General features: G+C 32.0%; 1 protein-coding gene and 1 pseudogene across 1 annotated transcript; one reads left to right on the top strand and one right to left on the bottom strand.

Moving 5' to 3' along the window:
* The first annotated feature begins 71 nt into the window (after positions 1-71).
* LOC140814311 (pectinesterase-like) lies at positions 72-8,262 on the top strand. Its single transcript, XM_073173253.1, has 2 exons — positions 72-666; positions 7,577-8,262. Exons 1-2 carry the CDS (start codon positions 72-74, stop codon positions 8,260-8,262), a joined length of 1,281 nt encoding a protein of 426 aa, XP_073029354.1.
* A 1,088-nt stretch (positions 8,263-9,350) lies between these two features.
* On the bottom strand, positions 9,351-20,289 carry LOC140814242 (rop guanine nucleotide exchange factor 14-like; annotated as a pseudogene).
* Positions 20,290-21,894: the final 1,605 nt, after the last annotated feature.

Genomic DNA, 21,894 nt, shown 5'->3' on the forward strand with positions numbered 1-21,894 from the left:
TCATAAACAAGGTCTTCATAGAAACCATAAAAACTTGGAATTCACTCTGAAATAATTTTGTGAGAAATACTATGTCGTTTATTCGAATTTTATTCGTAACGTCACTACTTTTGTTCTATTTCAATATACTCACAAGTTGTAGACCATTGATTGACGTTGAATTGGAGGAGGAGTTACCATCGAGGGAGGATCGAGTACTAGTCGAGGATGCTACAGTTTCGGAACACGGCGAACTCGAGCCTTCTCTAAATGTTAATCAAGTTTTCAAACGCAGAAGCAGTCACCACCACCGCCACCACCACCATCATGGTCATGGTCATGGCCACCATCATCAACGTGGCCACGGTCATCAACCGAGAAAACCACCCACCAGAAAGGCACCAAAACCGGCACCAAAACCGGTCATACGGGCCGATGTAGTAGTGGCGCAAGATGGTTCGGGGAACATGAGAACCATAAACGAGGCGGTCGTGGCAGTGGGAAGGTTGAGGAAAGGTGGCCAAAGGTTTACAATACACGTGAAAGCTGGAATTTACAAAGAGTATGTAGACATACCCTATGATACGGAGAATGTTACTATGATTGGCGATGGAATTGGGAAGACCATAATTACTGGAAACAAGTATGCTTCTTCCAAGGTATCAACCTCTGAGACGAGGACTTTTGGTACGTACCATTCGATTTATTTATTTTTTTTTAAAAAAAATGGATAGGAAATAACTAATTAAACTACCCTTTATTTGAATTATTGTGTATGTGGCATTTTGAGATTCATTTTTCCTTTGTTACAACGATTATTTGACGACAAAAAGTTGTGTGAGACGGTCTCACGTGTTGTATTTTGTGAGACGGATATCTTATTTAGGTCATCTATGAAAAATATTACTTTTTTATTGTGAATATCGGTACGGTTGACCTATCTCACATATAAAGATTCGTGAGACCGTCTTGTAAGAAATATGACTCGTGTAGGAATTGGTGACGGCTATTGCCTACATATTTTGACAAACGTGCTCAACTTTAAAAACTTGAGATACTTAAACGTTTCTTCTTCTGAATCTCGGCTCTCGATACACTCATCGATGGTATGAGAAAACACCTATAAATAGAGCTATTGAGGTCTCTAAGCATACACACCTCATAAAGAAATATACACCATCTATTGAGAGGGTGGAGTGCTTAGAAGGCATCAACCGAGAGGAAAAGCAGACAAATAAAAAAATTTCAATGACCGGAGATAACATTCGATCTATTTTCGCATATAGTTTTATCATGTTCATGTATACATAAAAAACATGATGTTGAGAAAAATTCTAACACGTCTCACAAGAGACATACTCTTATTTGGCTGAGATCAATCACTATGATAATTTTTTTACCTTTTTTTTGGTAATCGAGATTTCACCTCTATATGTTTTTAATTAATCTATATCTATATAAATATATGGATTGAATTGTGAATTTCCTCTATTGTCCCCATTAAAATTGTATTCTAATGACACTTTATCTTCCTTTTACGTAATTAGTTAATTATTATTATTAATCCATTGACTAATTATTATTTATTACTCTTTCACTCACTTTTTCAAGAAAATCACTATTATAAATAAATACATGGTTATTTATTTTTTCATCTACTCATTTAACAATAATCATTAATATATTTTTATTGTTAATTTTAAAATTATTTACTTTAATATTTACATTGACATCAAATTCACAAAAAATCACTATCATAATGTTAAAAATTTAAATAAATTGTTAATCTATACTAATTCACAAAAAATCACTATCATAATGTTATAATCTATATCAATATATTTTTATTGTTAATTTTAAAATTATTTACTTTAATATTTACATTGACATCAAATTCACAAAAAATCACTATCATAATGTTAAAAATTTAAATAAATTCTTAATCTATACTAATTCACAAAAAATCACTATCATAATGTTATAATCTATATCTATATCTATATAAATATACGGATTGAATTGTGAATTTCTTCTATTATCCTCATTAAAATTGTACTCTAATGATATTTTTTCTTCCTTTTATGTAATTAGTTAATTATTAATCCATTGACTGATTATTATTTATTACTCTTTCACTCACTTTCATGGCATGACTACAAATAATATCAAAGTATTTATTCAACAACTAATGATTCGAAACAATATGTAATAATATTATTTATAAAATTAATTGATTTTGTGAAAATACCTTACAAATAATAGTAATAGTGTTATACATTCTTTTATTAAAATAAATAATACAAAAAATTATACTAACAAATGTTTCGAACTTATTTTTACAATTTATGTATTAATTATATTTTTCATAATCTTAGTTTTTTTACAAATAATACAAAAAAAAATTTATGTTTAACAAAACAGAAAATAAGAAATTATAAATTTATATGTCGATGTTTAGTCTATATTTATATCTATATATATATATATACTAATCTAAATATATGAATGTGAATTGTGAATTTACATAAATATCCTTACTTTCATTTAATAATAATAATTTAATTAAATATTATTACCTTCATTTAATAATAATAATTGATACATGTTTTCTTTTTCATATATTCTTTTAATAATAATCATTTCATTAATACATTTTTATTTTTAAATTTAAAATTAATTACTTTAATATTTACATTGACATTAAATTCCCAGAAAATCACTATCATAAATACATGTTTATTTTTTTGTTTGTTTTTCATCTATTCATTTTATAATAATCATTAATATATTTTTATTTTAAAATTTAAAATTAATTACTACATATTTTCTTTTTCATATATTCTTTTAATAATAATTAAATATTCTTACCTTCATTTAATAATAATAATTGATACATGTTTTCTTTTTCATATATTCTTTTAATAATAATCATTTCATTAATACATTTTTATTTTTAAATTTAAAATTAATTACTTTAATATTTACATTGACATCAAATTCCCAGAAAATCACTATAATAAATACATGTTTATTTTTTTGTTTGTTTTTCATCTATCCATTTTATAATAATCATTAATATATTTTTATTTTAAAATTTAAAATTAATTACTACATATTTTCTTTTTCATATATTCTTTTAATAATAATCATTAATATATTTTTATTTTAAATTTAAAATTAAATACTTTAATATTTACATTGACATCAAATTCACATAAAATCACTATCATAATTACATATTTATTTTTTTTGTTTTTTTCATCTATTCATTTAATAATAATCATTAATATGTTTTTATTTTTAAATTTAATTATTTACTTTAATATTTACATTGACATCAAATTCACAGAAAATCACTATCATAATATTATAAATTTAAATAAATTGTTAATGTTACGAACATTAATGTTATAATGGGAAAACAAATAGAGATGAGTGTGATTGAATAAAATTAAATTATTAATAAATATTAAGGTCATATAAAACATTTTTTTCCCATTTAGAATGTATATATATATATATATATAGATTACTTATGTATCAATAAAATACGTGATTGAGAGAAAATGTTTGTATGTAAGTGATTTCATTTCAAACATTCAAGTTATTTAATCAATTTTCAATATATGATGCTAAATACATATTACTAAATAATATAATATCTATTAATTAATCTATTAAATTTATGACTTTCATTTGTAAGCTTACTATTATATTATTTTTTTTGTTTTACAATTTGTCATGTTAATGTCGTTATTTAAGTCATTTTTTTATCTTAGTTTAATAAGATCATTAATAGTGTATTTAACTCAATCAAACTAATTATTATTTTAATTTAAATTTAAATTTAATTTTAATTATTTAAATTTATATATTGCCGTCAAATAATAATAGGAAGACAAAGGGAGATGAGTCGGACTGAATAAAAATAAATTATTAATAAATATTAATGTCATACAAAATTTCTTTCTCCCATTTAGAATAAAAATATTTTCAAACTCTTTATGTGTCAATATAGATATGTGATTGAGAGAAATGTTTGTATGTAAGTGATTTCAAACACTGTTTTTAAGTTATTTAGTCAATTTTTTTTTATAAATGCTGCTAAATAAATATTACTAAATAATATGCTCCATTTGATCATTTTGTGTTCTTGCAATGAGGAGTTTTTTTTACCATAGCGTTAACATGTTTGATTGTTATATGTCATTTGTATTGATCATGTAATTGTTTTTGGATTGTTTATGTGATTTGTTGTTTGCACGAAGAAAAGAGAAACAAAATCAAATATCCAACAAAAATGGTTATTTTTCAATTTTTTATTGTTGAGATATTTTGTTAATTTTTAAACACATAATGCATGTTTTCTGTTTGCTTAGATTACTTAGTTTGAAGTGACTTATAAAATATTAAAAAAATTGAAATATTTCTTCATTTTTACGTTATGTCTCAGAATATCAAGAGATAATATTTTTTATTTATTGAGACAATTGTATTTCCAAACTTCTGTCCATAAATCAATATTTAATTTTTTTACGACATTATTATATTTTCTAATCAATTTTTTTTTTTACTTAGATTGATAGAAGACATTTTAATTTGAGTTTTTATGTTCTTGCTTATATTATTTTTGTAATATTATTTATTATGAAAATAATAGGTGAACTACAAAATTTGGTAGGTCTAAGAGTCATCTGATGAACGACAAATATGGATAAATTATTAAAATATATAATATCCAGTAGATTTTTCGCATGCGATTTTGTTCTAATTCAATGATTATGCATGATTCCAAGTTTTAATTATATCACAAGTTAACACATGCTTTGTTGTTGCTAGATATATTTTGTCAATAGTATAATATTTTTCTATGGTTTAAGAAAAATTGTGTGACTTTGTATTATATTTTTACGGCTCCTTTTCTAAATGGTTTTCTTATGATTTCAAGGCACCATTTTTCATTTGTGTTTTTTAAAGAAGTGGAATGAATATCTATAAAACGATGACATTAATAAGGCGTCTTCTCTTTATTTGAAAAAAATATTGGAAAATTTATACAAATTATGAATAATATGAGTTAATATTTAATTTGAGAGTGATTTATGCTTTTTATTTCTCGTATATACTTCAATTTCTTTGTTATTGTACTAAATAAATTATTTTTAAACTTTGAGTTATCATTTTTTCCTTATCGAGGTTGTTTGTGTTATGATTTTTTTTATTCGTTTTGGTTAGTATTGTTGGCGGTAATTGATTTTTCTGATATTATATGATGTGTCTTGTTGTTTATAAAAATAAGTATGAGAGTATACCAATCAAAGCCACGTATTTTGGGTCTTCTGTTCTACGAAGAGAATAATAAATGGTTTCTGTGAATTATATAATTTTTTGGTTTTTCATATATATAGTCTACGAAATGCGTCAAATTTTGAACAAAAAAGTTAAGACAAACATAGTGAATGAAAAAAAAAAATAGACATGTTAAATAAAAAAAATAATGTTGTGTATTACTATGTTGGGTGCAATAATTGTCCCTGCTTGGTAGAGCGGTCGAACCGTGGTGCTTGAGCTACTGTGCGGTTTAAAAGATTTGAGTTGCACCATTACTACTAGCTATAGCTTTTGGTAAAGCGGCAAGCGCTCGGCCCTACAATTGGTATCAGAGCCAAGGTCACGGGTTCGATTCTCATTGATTGCGAATAGTGCAATTATTGAGAGGGAGATTGTTAGGTGCAATAATTGTTCCTGCTTGGTAGAGCGGCCGAACCGTGGTGCTTGAGCTGCTGTGCAGTTTAAAATATTTGAGTTGCACCATTACTACTAACTATAGATTTTGGTAAAGCGGCAAGCGCTCGGTCCTACATACTATGTCCTAATTTCTGTATGATATAATTCAAGCACATTTTTTTTATAGATATTTGAAATTAGGTTCAACTAAGTAACATGAAACATATACATATATATTAAATCATATTTAAAGCAAAATATTAAGATCAAGAATGATTCAGATTTAAATTTAAACGAAGCACAATGAAGAAGAAATTGAAAAATTGTATGTGTACATTAAGTGTTATATAATGATTATGTTGTTACTTCATGGTTGTCCGACATATGAATGTCATATAAAATGTCAATATTTCTCAATAAAATAGTTTTCAAAAAGAAAAAATTCTTAATTCAGAAAAAAATACATAAAAAACAAATTGTGCATAATTCTCATTCTATTTATAATGGTATGAGAACAATTCTAAAACTTTGTTGACACAATATAATAGATTAATTTTGTGTATTTTATTGAGACATTAAGCCAGTTTCACTTTATTTCCTCCAATATCATCTCGATATATTTCGATGTGACTACGAGATTGTTTTTGTCTTTTTTTTTTAGTCAAAGTGTCTAACCACTAATTCATAACATATATGATGGTAGCATAGAAAACTCCTCGTCCATGAAATCTAAATGGTTATATTATTAGATGAGATATTGAATAAGATAAATACTTTGACATATATTTGAATGATATCTCATATGCATATCTTAATTACATTATTCGTATCTCTTCTCAAGATTTTTAAAATACAATAATTAAGTTTGTATATCGTTCCACGAGATATAAAATATTATAAAACAAAATATAAACTCGATAGAAGAAAATTTATTTTGTTTCAATGAATAATATAATATTACGTTCTAAACGCAACAAATGAGATTGAAACTATATCATCCTCATGACATGATGCACACAATCATTATTTTAAAGCTTCCAAAAAATGAAGATGAAGATGACTTTCTTGAATTGCGTCAAATTAAATGAGGACACAATTTAAAGATATAACCATTTGAAGAGATTTCAAGTATTTTTCTCACAGTGATTGAGAAATAGTTGTTAAAAATTTATTAATCTTACAGCTATATATTTATAATATTGATACTAAATATATAAAAATGATATCACAAATATCACAATATTTGAAGAAGGTGCAACACCATTCATTCGTTATGTTGTTGAAGAATATAAGTTATACATACTTTTAGTCACAGTGAAAACTTATCGCGAATAAAAGCATTTTTTCTTAGTTGTTATAGTTGATGATTGTCAAAAGCTGAAAAATCATTTAACAACAAAAAAATAGCCAGAAAAATAAGATTATCAGATAAAAACAATGTAGAAAACCGAAAAAATGTCGTGATAAAGAAGCAAACTATGAGCATGTCAGATCCCGGATAAGGATTGTAAATAACATAATATATGTTAAATACGATCAGATATTTGCTGAGCATATCAAAATAGTTATATGCATATAATAACAAACTACGACAAAGAGTTGTTGAGTTCTCAAAATCAACCAAGAAGAATATTTGAAAGTGTCTCTTATTCATATACCGTCTATGGTCATGATTATTTTATTTTTTATGGCTTAGTTTATTTTAGTTGATAAATGTTATTAGTCATGTTTTAATTCATTTAAATATTATCAAAATTTCGCACATATATTTTCAGCAGTTTAAGTTTTTACGTGCAACGCACGTGCATTTTTCTAGTACCTTAAAATATAAATATATTTTACTTTGTCTTAAATTTCTTCTAAATTGTAGGGGTCTTTGGAAATGGATTCATTGCACAAGGAATCACTTTCAGAAACACCGCGGGACGCTTGGTAGCGCAAGCGGTTGCTTTGATGTCACAATCAAATCACTCCGTTTTCTACCGATGTAGTTTTGAAGGCTATCAAGATACACTCTACATAAGCAGAGGCTTACAATTTTTCAAAGAATGCGACATATATGGAACGGTCGACATGATATTCGGCGATCCGATAGCCATTTTACAACACTGTCGGATTTATCTCAGACGTCCGAGATACAATATAATAACTATTGTAGCTGAAAAACGAGAAAATCCCAATTCCAACACAGGTATTGTGATACAAAATTCGACTATAACAACCACTAGAGAACTCTCCAAGTTAATTGAACACGGTTCAATAGTGAAAATATATCTTGGAAGGCCTTGGGGGAACTATTCTCGAACGGTTGTTATTAATACTTTCTTAGAAAATATTGATTCGGAGGGGTGGTTGGAGTGGGATAAGAATACCGATCTTGTTTATTATGCGGAATATGGAAATTCAGGATCGGGTTCCACTACATCTGGAAGGGTTAAATGGAAGGGTTTTCATCTTATTGATGAAAATGAAGTGTTGAAATATACTGTGAGGAATTTTCTTCAAGGAGATGCTTGGTTATCTGCTACAAAAATACCTTATGCCTCCTCCCTTTGAAATTTTAGATTTTTTATGAAAATAGTACATATTGTTAAGTATTTATATTAGAAATATTTTTTAAAAAGAGCATACATATCCTGTAAGTTATATTTATTGCTTTATAGTTTTTTTATATGTATATTTTTACTATTTTTAGTTTGATCGCATTTTTTATCCTTTCATGTATGTTTAAATTAAATTCGAGTTTTATAAGAAATATTAAAACATATATTTTCTCAACAATATATTTTTAAATATTCTGTACACTCTTCTTCAAAAATAGGTGGTCTTGATTACGATTATGGTTACTGAAAATCTGAAAGTTTTTAGCAATTTAAAATGTGTTATTTTATTTTAAGGTAAGGATGAGACATTTTAAATAATTTATTTAGTTTTTAGTATTTTAAAAGTCTTATTTATGTATTTAGTGATTTAAGAGTTTAGAACTTTTAAAATTAGAATTTAAGTTAAAATTTATTTAAACAGTTTATACTTTTCGATTGAAAAAACTTGGACCTCTCAGAAAAATCCGGAAAACACAAGATACACTCGAGAATCCAAAACTTTTTGAAACCTCCGAGGAGGTGATAGATTGATATTTATACAAGATTTAATAATATAAATTAAAAAAATTGTACTTAATCTATTTATTTTTTATATAAAAAAAATGAAGTATAGTCATCACCATGTATAAGTTATGCTACTACTGCTAGCCAAGATCAAGAAGATAGAATCACAAAAATTAAAGCGATTCAAATAATCACAAGTATAAGATCATGAAGCGTGTTTTAACAATTACACACACTCTAACCATGATCACTACCGGGTAGAACCATGTTAGAAGCCGTCAAAGTTTCTCTGGATAAATTCTCTTTGTCACTCAAGTCAGATACGTGGTCGAAATGTATGCAACAAACATACAGTAATGAACTATATCGAATATGGTCAGAAATATGATATTCACTTGTGTCGGATATGGCTTCCACATTTCGTTTGTTGACAGATATTACCTGTAAAGCTCGTAGAAATATGTGACATAATCATTACATTTTCATATTTGAAAAATATCACAAAATCAACTATGGCAAAAAACATTTAAAAAAATATCATCAAATGTCGTATTTTTAAAACCCTTCATAGCTTAGAAATGATCCATCGTGTTTGGTATGCAAGATGTCACTTTTCTTCTCAGAGTGCATATATAACTGAGTGAAACTCATAACCATTGCCATCTGCAGCAGATATCAAATGGCAACAACTCGGTTTTTCATGGCGAATAATTAAGCTTTTCTGCTCAGCACAAAGATCATAGTATTATTTACAAAACTCTGATTTTTCATGGAGAATTCAGTGCTGACATACTGTGGCAAGCCTCTCTACCAATGCACCAAACACGGCTTCGACTTGGTGTTGCTGTCACAGAACATATTTTAGCTTCTTCACACTGAGTTTCAACATCGGAACTGCGAGATTTTTTATCAGTGTTATTTAACTGATGAATCAGGGAGTGTCTCACTCGATCAAGCATGGGGCTGTCTGATATTCCAGGGATCTTAGCTCCAACAAGGTGTGACATTGCCACTGGCGAATTTGGATTGCTGATGACATCTTCTTGTAGGATATCTCCTATTCGAGACAGAATGCTGAATGCCAAGTTGGCTAGAACTCGGGAATATGCTTCAAGAATCGAGTGCCCCACGTCCTACAAATAACCAAACAAATAATTTCAATCTCTGATGGTAAATGAGTCGAGAAATTTGAAATTTCTTGGTAAAGTAAATCATAACTGACCTTGCCATATTGGATTTTTGTGACATCAAGGAATGTTTGTGGAAGATTTGGGAATCTGTTCTTGAGCTGCTGCAGAAGCATTTCTGCTCGATACACCAATGACTCTGTCTTATCCAGCTCAGATAATGGATCTTTAACAAAAGACCATGATTTTTGGACGGGAGATTTTTTGATGGATTGCTCGTTGATTCTCTCTTTCCATGAAAGTGTAGCTGCTTCTAATCTGTTAATAGCTTCCAGTGCACCTTGTTCAGATTTCAGATTTAAACAATCGATCATTTCATCCACTGAGGTTGAATCTGCAGTCAATATCTTGAAGAGTTCCTCGCTAAGATTTGCCTTTCCTGACTGAAACAATAGATAGGAATGGGAGTCAACATCATCGAAAAATTAAAATTAAATATTTTCAAGCTTCCATTTGGCAGATCAAGCATAAAAGAAAGAGATGAATACAGAAAAAGTGTCTGGATCAAGTAACAAAAGAAATCAAAGAACATATCAGGCAACAGCTATTTAAAATCTCGAAATTTCTAAATCTTTCTTGCCTTTGGAAGTGCATCCTTGATGATAACAGGAATTGGCATTTCTACCAAAACATTTTCATTGATCGATCTTGCAGCTTTGAATACTTGATAGACCAATTTACCCTGATACAATAATCTCTTTCTTTCTCTGTCCGAGAGTCCAACTTTAGGTACCTGAGGAGATGGAAGCCACCATCTTTGGCTCTGCCCACCACTCCGGCTTCTTCCTTCTGCTCGGCTTCCTACTTCTGAGTACCAAAATTCTGTATTGGTCATTGAATCAAGTGTGTCCTAGAGGGTTAAGAAATCAAACAAGTGAATTATAGGTTGAACAGGAAAAAGAATTGATTTATGAATGAAGAGACCACATACAATGAGCATGGAATCCAGCTTCTGCAATGCCGGAAGATTCATACGGATGTCTGCTCGAGCTTTTGGGGTCATTATCTGCACCAAAACCAGTGATTTTATTAGCAGGATGAACCAACAAAGGAGGACATGACCTTTGACTCGGTGAAAAGATGAAAAACCTCCAGTGTTAGGCCATTGATGCCACTTTGTTTCGCTGGAACCAACTCAACCATATAGTTAGTCGGGGACAGCAACCAATTCATTTCTTTATGCCAGTTAATTTTCATTTCCTCAGGCAGTGGCTCCAACTTCCAAAGCTCACCAAAAACAGAAGCTGCGAAAAATCCGATTTGAAACGACATTAAGAAGATTAAACTGATTGACAAATTGATTCCAGATGAGTGATAAGTTGGTTAGGCACCTGCTAGATTTGTTATTCCATTGGATAAAGCTAATGCAGAAGAAACTCCCTTGGTACCTCCAGTAAGATCCTCCCCAAGCAGTAGCTTGGCAAATGTCTCTTTCAATGATTCAGCATCCGAAAACCGACCAGTATAGTCTAGTTTTTCTTTTTCACGGAGGTGTTGTGATCTTGCTGAAGATTTCCATTCATCTTGACACTGATCATCTTTCTTCATTATCTCCGACAGAGAAGAGAATGATCCAAAAGCATTATTGCTAGAAGAGTAGCTAGAGTCATCGTCGAAGGAATCTGTGATGCACCCTTCGCCTCTGCTTGTGCCACTTTCATTATCATAGGGATGACTGTTGATAATGCAGCTCTCCAGACCATTATATTTCATTATTCCTGAATATTCATTCCTCAATTTAGTTATTCATGCTGTGGGGGCTTACCCTTGGAAAAACTATCATGTCAGAGTGGTACAGAAACAAATTTTCATGTTCTGGTGACTGCGACATAAAAGGATTGAACATAACAACTATCTACTAGTGGTACAGATTTTTAATAAATAAAACCTTTTTCCCATGTCTAGTATCAAATTAATCGATACTGGCCAGTTCATTCAACAGGATTTCAATTTTCAACTGTTTCTAACAGAAAGTCATTGATTATTTTTAAAAAATAGATTACAAGTTAAATGGATAACATATGATAATGCTGGGTGCACCAATTTTCTTGGAGGCATCCAGCATCAAAGAAGCAAATCGGATATTAAACAAACAACGTTATAATGACATGAATTGCAAGGAATCAACATACACAGATGAGAACACAAGAAACATTGTCCGAATTCTTGATAAGAAGTCACAAAAGCCTACACACATGAATTATTATCCACCAGCTGCATGTTATAATCTAGCAGCAGTAGTGAAACAAGAAACAGATTACCAAAGATATTAGGTTCACTTATCACATAGACGGAGAAATAAAGTAGATGTCATTTTTCTACTATGATACACAAAGATTCAGCTTGAAAGGAAAAAACACGAAAAAGAGCTGGAAATTCAACTGTATCCACAAACTTTTGTATTTTGTCAAGAAGTTAGGCCGACATCTCAACATCTAGATTACCAAAGAGCAAGGGCAACCTACTCTTTGGAGTTAGTAGCCAAGTCACTAACTTACTAGAATAAAACAATTGCAATTAAATGGATCTTACGGAGGGCATTATTTAGTCATACTTTCAATTTAAAAGTCAAAAACTTGACACAAAAACACAGAGAACTTGTAATAGATGGAGAAGTAAGTGAATCTTCATTACACATGTATGCCATTATTTAAATAAAGGAACATTTTTTTGTAAATACATGTGGGAGAACAATGACTTTCTTGTCTCCACAAAGATACAACATATATTGAGAAAATGCAAGTATAGTTTCAAATGAAATAGTAATGGTGATTTTAATGCAATATTATAAGTGTGAGGTCCACCGTGTATGTCAATAAAATAATAAGCAAGGGGCCATACAATTTCCAGCCAGCCTCCATCACGGACAATTATTGATAAATCTTTATCACTCTACAATGATATTTATCATAAAGTTTTGAAAGCTTTTTCCCTTTCAATTTCAAAAGCATTGAAAAGTTAAATCAGAAATGCTTGGGAGCCTCAATGGTTCAATCCCATCAAAATAAAGGATGGCCTCTTCCAGTAATTATCATTTTAAAAAAGAAAATGAGAAATAACCCTTTAATAGATGAAATAACTCTAAAGTTATAAGTGAATCAAGATCCATGTACTATGAAAATAACCTCTCAACTACTATTTTACTTGTATTTTGAATATCTTTTTAATAGTCAAAGGAGGCATACAACTACTTCTGACTGTGAAATAAATGTGTAAATTTAAGAACTAATAGAGCTACCCCACTTGGAAAAAAATGCACATGGCGCTGTAGCTTCACCACAAATAAAAAGGGCATTACGTAGCAAATGTACCGTAGAAAAGAGGAATCATCCTTACCAAACAAATATTCAGATCTTTCTTGGTCTGGACCATTTAGGAGAGGACTCGCAATATGTAAAGGCTTAATACCATTAACAGTCTCTCTCGATATAGATTATTTGCGAAGCAATCCATGTTCTAGTCTAGTATACATCAACTACAAACATCAATATGGACCTCTTTCCACAAATCTCGTAAATTAGCTGATTGAGTCACTTAAATCATATGACATTCTTCTATTCTACACTCGTGCACGGTGCACTTGAATCAAACGGTCATGCAATATGCCACGTGAACTTGCTCTTAGAGGATCCATTTACTACTGGTTTGCCGTTTTTACCTTTGTTATATAATTTAAGCCAGTCAAAAGACAAGAAATTGGAACTTACTCTCTTGTTCATCAAAATCAAGGCTCATTTCCCTGTCTCTGGAACAACAAGCTAGTCTCCTCCTCATGATCATTTTCAATCCTGTTTGGTAATTGATTAGTGGATTCAAATGCTATTCAGTTCTCACCACACCTAAGCACAAAAGAAAGAAAAAATAATGTCTTTAATGGACATTTAAGAAAGTGAAAAAGCTATGCAGAAACTGAAACCAAAATTAGGTTGGCAAAAAAGACACAAGAACCAATCTTTTACCCGCAGCAATGTAAATTCGTGAAAGTGAATTTTTATAGGACCACTAGATTCTTGATTTTCAAATTCGGACAACTACAGTTTGCTGATATGTTGGAAACTTAGGACATTGGCGTTCCAACACATGAAATGCAATCACATGCAGTGCAGGTGTAATAAATCTATAGACTGTTCATACTAACTAGACTAGGAAGACTCAACAATAAATACATTGAATTCAAGACTCGACATTTGCCAGAATTCTGGCGTTTTAGTCGCAAAATGTTTAAGAGAAAATGGTACACTTTTTTCATTAATAAAAAGAATCAATAAAATAGCAATATTTTAGGACTCGTTCCTCTTTAAACCCGCAACGTCTCTATGAAAAAAATAGAAAAATAATCCAAATCCCGAAACCATTTCTCGAGTTGACTCTGAGCAGAACGAACTCGCCCAGTCCGAGTCAGGAAAACAAGTGGGAATCCAAAGCATAAAACAGAAAAGTTTCCTATGTTAGAACTGTATTAATTTGCAAGAAAAAGAAGACTATAAAGAGGCTTCGACGGAATGGAAATAGCCTTTCTTCAGGCAAAGAAGAGTCAAAAAGAGGTTTTTGTTGTATATGTCAGACTCTGCATAAAAAAACTATATTTGACCGTGTAAAAGAGAGAAAAGGGTATTGCGCAGAGTGCAATCATGCATTTTTGTATATTGAAAATATATGAGAACTCAAGTCAGTTTACAAGGAGGTCATCGATCTTTATACATCGAGTGTGATCACCACTCTTAACTAACTGTTAACTAACCAACTAATGAGTAGTTAACTAACTGATGACTAACTAATAAACTCTAGTCTAATAGCCCCCCTCAAGAGGTACTATAAATGTTTTTTATAGACATCTTGGACATCAGATGCGAAAGAGTGGAGAATGGTAAAGGTTTTGTAAACATGTCAGCTAATTGAAGATGAGAACTGATCGGTAGCAATTTAACGAACCCATCCTTGATCTTTTCGCGAATGAAGTGACAGTCAATCTCGATATGCTTGGTTCGTTCATGGAAGATAGGGTTGTTGGCAAGGTGGATAGCCGATTGATTATCACAAAAAATCACAGCTGGGGTTGAAACCTTAAATTGTAAGTCCTTGAGCAATTGTGTGAGCCATAGTATCTCGGTGGTAGTAGTGGCCAATGCTCGGTATTCGGCCTCGGTTGAGGAACGAGAGACTGTCAATTGCTTCTTTGATTTCCATGAAATGAGAGCATCACCAAGAAAAACACAAAAACCAGTTATCGACTTGCGTGTGTCTTTGCAAGCTGCCCAATCCGCATCAGAGAATGCCCGTAGCTGGATGGAGGATGATGCTGAGAAAAAAATTCCTTGGCCCGGATTGGATTTGATGTATCTCAAAACTTGATTTACGGCATGCATATGTGAGGTACGTGGATGGGAAACATATTGACTGAGTTTGTGAACTGCAAACATTATATCCGGTCGTGTTAGAGTGAGGTACAAAAGGCGTCCAATGAGACGTCGATATGTTGTGATATCAGCAAGAGGTTCACCATCATCAGAATTAAGATGTGATCGAGGGTCCATCGGGACAGTGGTAGGTTTACATGCAAGAAAACCAGTGTCTTCAAGAAGATGTAATGCATAATTACGTTGGGAAAGATAAATGCCAGTCGAAGATTTAGCTATCTCAAGACCAACAAAATACTTGAGATCCCCCAAATCTTTGAGTTTGAATTGGCTTTGAAGAGTAGATTTCAGCTGTTGAATAGCATGGATTGAGGGACCGGCAATGATGATGTCGTCAACATAAACTAACAAAGTAATAAAGCTAGAGCCCGAGCCCTTTGTGAACAATGTATTATCGGATTTGGATTGAACAAATCCTGAGTTGAGCAAGGCATTGGAAAATTTGGTGTACCATTGTCTTGATGCTTGACGTAATCCATAGATGGACTTATGAAGATGACAGACAGATTTGATTCCTGTTGGGAGAGAAGTATCACTCGACTGGTAGCCTAACGGAAGGTCCATATAAACTTCTTCAGAAAGGTCACCATTAAGGAATGCGTTATTAACATCTAATTGGGCAAGGTGCCAATTTTGACTTGCTGCTAATGCTAGAATGGTTTTGATGGTGGCCAATTTCGCAACTGGAGAAAAAGTTTCAAAGAAATCCACTCCTTCACGTTGAGTATATCCTTTGGCGACTAATCGAGCTTTATATCGAGAAATGGAGCCGTCAGAGTTGTGTTTGATCTTGTAGACCCACCGACATCCAATGGTCTGTTTGCCCGAAGGAAGTGGAATCACTGACCAAGTATTATTTGCATCCATTGCATCAAGTTCATCTTGCATAGCTCGTCTCCAGTGATCAAAACGCACAGCTTGATGATAGAATTGTGGTTCAACTTGAGATGATATGTTAAGCACCAAGTTCCTATAGGAAGGAGATAAAGTCGCATACGAGATGTAGTTGCTGAGAGGGTATGTAGTTGATGATGAAGGAGCAGAGTGATGCTGTATCATATGGCAGTGATAATGTTCTAAATAGGAGGGTGGTCGAGATATTCTTGTGGATGTACGAGTGGGAACTAAATGTGTTGGGTCAGGTGAATCAACAGAAGAACCAGGGAATGCATCAGGAATCACGGCTACTGGTGGTATAGATGACAAGGAAGTGATGTCCAAATGAGCAGAAGCATCCATTGCTGCTGATCTAGGAATGACAATATCTGGGAATGGATCACAAACACTGTCCTTAGGAGAAAGATAGTGAAAAGGGAAGATGGATTCCTGAAATTTCACATCCCGTGAGATGAAAATTTCCTTGCTCTCAATGTCCATTAATTTATAACCTTTGATGCCCGGAGGATAGCCAAGGAATACACATATACGAGCTCTTGGCATAAACTTATCTCGATTTGCTGCCAAAGTGGACGAAAAAGCGAGACAACCGAATGTTCGAAAATGTGCATAATCCACCGGTTGGTGATAGAGAAGTTCATATGGTGATTTATTTTCCGTCCATGGTGATGGAATGCGATTCACCAAGTACGTGGCTGTTAGTATACATTCACTCCAAAATGATATAGGGACTTTGGATTGGAAAAACAGTGAACGAGCCACATTAAGCAGATGTTGATGCTTCCTCTCCACAACAGAGTTCTGTTGTGGAGTTTGAACGCAAGAAAACTGATGTAGAATCCCTCTTTGTGCACATAAATCAGTAAAGGCTAGTTCTTTTGCGTTATCAGTTCGGAACATCTTAATTTTGGCATGAAATTGTGTCTCAATCATGGTACAAAATCTGGAGACAATCATGTTTGCTTCAGATTTATGTTGTAGAAGAAAAACCCATGTGAATCTTGTATGATCATCAACCAACGTCAGAAAAAATCGCTGATTATTACATGTAGGAACATGGTAAGGCCCCCAAATATCACAATGTATTAGTTCAAAAGCAAAATCAGATATTCTATGCTGTGAAACAAATGGTAAACGGGTCTGCTTAGCTAATGGACATATATTGCAGATTCTGGAATGACAGGAGTTATTTACTTCAAACTTTAGATGAGACTTCAGAAGTTGCATGACCTTTATTGAGGGATGCCCAAGTCTTTGGTGCCAAGTATGATGAGTCCCAACCAGATTAAGATGAATGCCAGAATGCATCATTTTTGAGTCCAGAACATATAGCCCTTCTATGCGCTTACCCTTGCCAATCGTCTTCTGTGTGTTGATTTCCTGAATCATGAATGAGTCAGAATTAAAAATTATCATATTCGGTGTGCGATCAAGAAGGCAACTGACGGATAGCAGGTTAAACTTAAACTCTGGAATATATAGAACATCCGAAAGGACCAGAGAATCTCCCAAACAAATATCACCATAAAAGTGCACATCCACATATTCATTGTTAGGCAGAGTCACTCTTGAATCTTGGGTGGCCTTAAGAAAAATGAAATTATCCTTATTGGAGCAAATATGTCTAGAAGCACCCGAATCGACTATCCAACATGTAGGAATATTCAATGCACCTGGAATTGAGATGGAGAGACAGGTACCTGATGTGGATGGAGCACTAGCAGTATCATGTATATCCATTTTCTTGTCAGATGTCGAGAGTTGTTGAATAAACATTGCCATTAATTGTTCCATATGGCCTTTGTTTAAATTTTGAAGAATGTTGGAATTGTCCCGAGTCTCGGATGCCTTGTCATGTCCAGATACATGATTGACAGAGACATCAGTACCTCTATTTCCCTGTCTATAACGGGTCTTGTATCCGGGTGGGTAACCATGAATTTTATAACAGGTTTCAATTGTGTGCCCCGGAATATTACACGTTGTGCAGTGTGGCCTTCCTCTTTGAAATTTTTGTGGTTTTCGAGTGCCCAGAGGTGCCTGATTATGTTCACCCTTGAGTATAAATGCCATACCTTGATTTTGAAGAGGTGTGCCTTGATATGCTCCAACCTCCCGTTGCCTTTCCTCTTGGACAACTAACGCAAAAACTCGACTAATCGGTGGCAGAGGATCAAGTAATAATACTTGGCTCCTAACTTGTGTGAATGAATCATTTAGACCCATGAGGAATGTCATAGTATAATCCATCTGAACATATGATTCGATGTTCTTCACCCCACTACAAATGCATTTCCCACAGTTGCACATTGGACGAAATTGATTCAACTCTTCCCAAAGAGCTTTAAGCTTGGTAAAATAAACATTGACAGAATCCTGATTTTGACGAAGTTGAAGAAGGTCTCGGCGAAGCTGGAAAATTCGAGGACCATTACTTTGTTGAAATCTCTCTTTGAGATCGTTCCAGATTTCCAAAGCGGATTCAGAAAACAAGATACTTGCTGATATGTCCTTAGAAACAGAATTTAACAACCAAGAAATGACAATGTTGTTGTTGCGATTCCATGCATTTATTAAATTTGACTCAGATTCTGATGGCTTTGTAATCGATCCATCAATGAATCCTAATTTGTTTTTAACAGATAATGCAATTTTCATTGACCTACTCCATGATGCGAAATTATCACCTGTTAATTGTTGGGATACAAGAGTGAGCCCTGGATTATCGGCATGGTGTAGGAAGTAAGGGCTTGACGGATCATCAATCACAGATCGGATTGGTAAATTCCATGCTTGTGGACCTGTGTTCGCCATGAATTCTGGAACGATTAAAATCTGCTTTGTTCAGAATCTACGATCGGGAGTCCTGGTAACTGAATTGTTGAATCTGCAATCGGAAATAATCTTCGATCAGAAATGAAAAACTTCAACCGATCGGAAATGGAAATCTTCGATCGGAAGCTGGTAACGCAGGAGTTCAGTTTGGAATTGGCGTTTGCTCTGATACCATATTGCGCAGAGTGCAATCATGCATTTTTGTATATTGAAAATATATGAGAACTCAAGTCAGTTTACAAGGAGGTCATCGATCTTTATACATCGAGTGTGATCACCACTCTTAACTAACTGTTAACTAACCAACTAATGAGTAGTTAACTAACTGATGACTAACTAATAAACTCTAGTCTAATAAAGGGCGAAGGTGAAAAATATTGGGAAAGAAAAGGAACGCACACAAAGCGTTTTTCTACGTGAATATCCTGGTGCTTTGTCGACATTGAGAATGGGAAAAGGTTGAAACTTGAGAGAAGGAAGGAAAAAAAAAGTTAGTCGAAAAAAATCAGTGGATCATGAAAGAAACAAGCAAGACTTGAGCATCTTTCGGGAAGAAAAGCTTGGATTTTCACACACAAACACAGAGAGATACTCGGCAAGAATGTTACAACTTACACATATAAAATTGGAAGAAAAGCTTGGATTTTCACACGCAAACACACTCAAACGATATTTTCGTAACATCCCATCAATGAAAGATCGAAACTTCGGAAACACGAGCACTTAATCATGAAGATATATATTTAAATATTTTAAAAAAAAAACCAATTAACAGAAGGTAAAATATTGAAAAAGAGAATGCAGAAGAACGGAGGAATGAGAGAGGCATACCTGAACGTCTGATCACACAAATGAGAAATTTTTTTATACAACAAGAAGAATTCCCAGCAAGTAAAACACAGTATTATTTAGTGATTGGATCAAATACTGTAGTACAGGGAAAGAAGTAAAGATTGGATACTCTGAAGCAATGTGGGGTTACAATAAATAGAAGAGAGGCGGAGGCAATGGTGATTGAGTGAATGCTGAATGGATTATGAAATGAAATAGTATTAATTAACAGTGTCAGAAAATTTGCAGATCAAAGGGAAGAGAAGAAAGAAATATACTATTCAGTGTGTGTGTTCATTGAGGAGAGAGTATACTGTATGATATTAGTACAGTGATTCTGCTTGTGCTTAAAAATTTCAATTTTGAAAAAATTAAAAAAATTATTTGTGAAAGATATGATATTATACTTTTTGGAGATGGGTATCTTGATATTATTTAATATGGGTGGTTAGATTAAACTTGTGATTTTGGTTGATTTTTGCATAGTTATAATATGATATATTATATTATATTTTATGTATGTATATGATAAATTTTTGAGTAGGTCTCTTGTGAGACGAGTCAATCATACTGATATTCATAATAAAAAATAATATTTTTAGCATAAAAAGTAATATTTTTTCATGGATGTCTCAAATAGAAAATCTGTGTTACAAAATATGATCCGTGTGACCGTGTCACACAAGTTTTTGCTGGAAACTTAATTTCAAAGTATGTCTAATTTCTAAAACAATCTTCGCTAATAAATAAATTATAAGACTCCTATTCATAAAAAAATGTTGTTTGATAAAAATAAATAAATTATTTTTTAAAATTCAAATAAGAATTACAACCCATCTTCCACTCACTTTCTTCAATTATTATTATATTATTGTCTCGCATTTTGTACTCGAATTTTGATGCTAAGTAGCCGGTATCCAATATATTAAATAACTCAATATACATAAAAAATAAATAAATGTTAATTATTTTTTAAATTATAAATACTTTATTAAAGCAATATTTTATTAGAATATTATATATGTTAATCATGCATGATATGTTTATTTTATTTTTTTGTTATTCGAGCTATCGCTTATTCTTCTATTACAAGCTCAGATATTGGCCACCCTATTCCCATTGGAAAAAGTAGAAAAGCAAGTCCGAATTAGAAGATCAGAAAGTTTGAAGAGTTCAACAATATGATTTCTAATGTACTTGAAATTATGAAGAGTTCGACAAACACATTTGAATATCATGCAGACTAAGTTCTTCTGCATTTATTAATTAAGCATTTAATGCATTTACAACTATTGGATATGTAACTTTTTTAAAAATACATATATATTGAATCTATTACTTCTATTTATGAAATAGTTGCGAAAGCTTGAAGAAACTAAGACACTGATCCAATTGATTGATTTAAATTCATTGTAACTCGGAGTTGGGATGTGAATGATAAGACATTCACTGATTATATATCGTTGTATCATCCGACGTTTGATTCAAGTTCTACTATCATTAATCTATTATGTATCATTCATGGTCGATCTATCTCATTAACCAAATTAATCATGATATGCAGTCATCATTATAAATGGTTATTTAATTAGTATCTTAAAATTGATGGTTATAAACAATTATAATATAAGTATATCATGTTATTAGGTGCCAAAAACTAAAAGGGTTTTCATTGTTTAAATTGTTTTCCACACTCAAACGATGGTTAAGAACGTCATAATCATTATAATTATAATGTTAAGACGTGTTTGTTAGAGTTTATTCATCCCTCTAAACCTTTTCATTGCCTCTCCAATCCTAATGATAAGTTTTACCACTTAAACTACTAAATATTCAGTCATCTCAACATTATAAAATGTCGTTCACTATTCCTCCTGTATAGAGAGACATGTTTATATCGTAAATAATGAAAAA

The sequence above is a fragment of the Primulina eburnea genome, chromosome 15 (assembly GCF_022965805.1).
Source record: "Primulina eburnea isolate SZY01 chromosome 15, ASM2296580v1, whole genome shotgun sequence".
In the NCBI taxonomy this organism is placed as follows: Eukaryota; Viridiplantae; Streptophyta; class Magnoliopsida; order Lamiales; family Gesneriaceae; genus Primulina; species Primulina eburnea.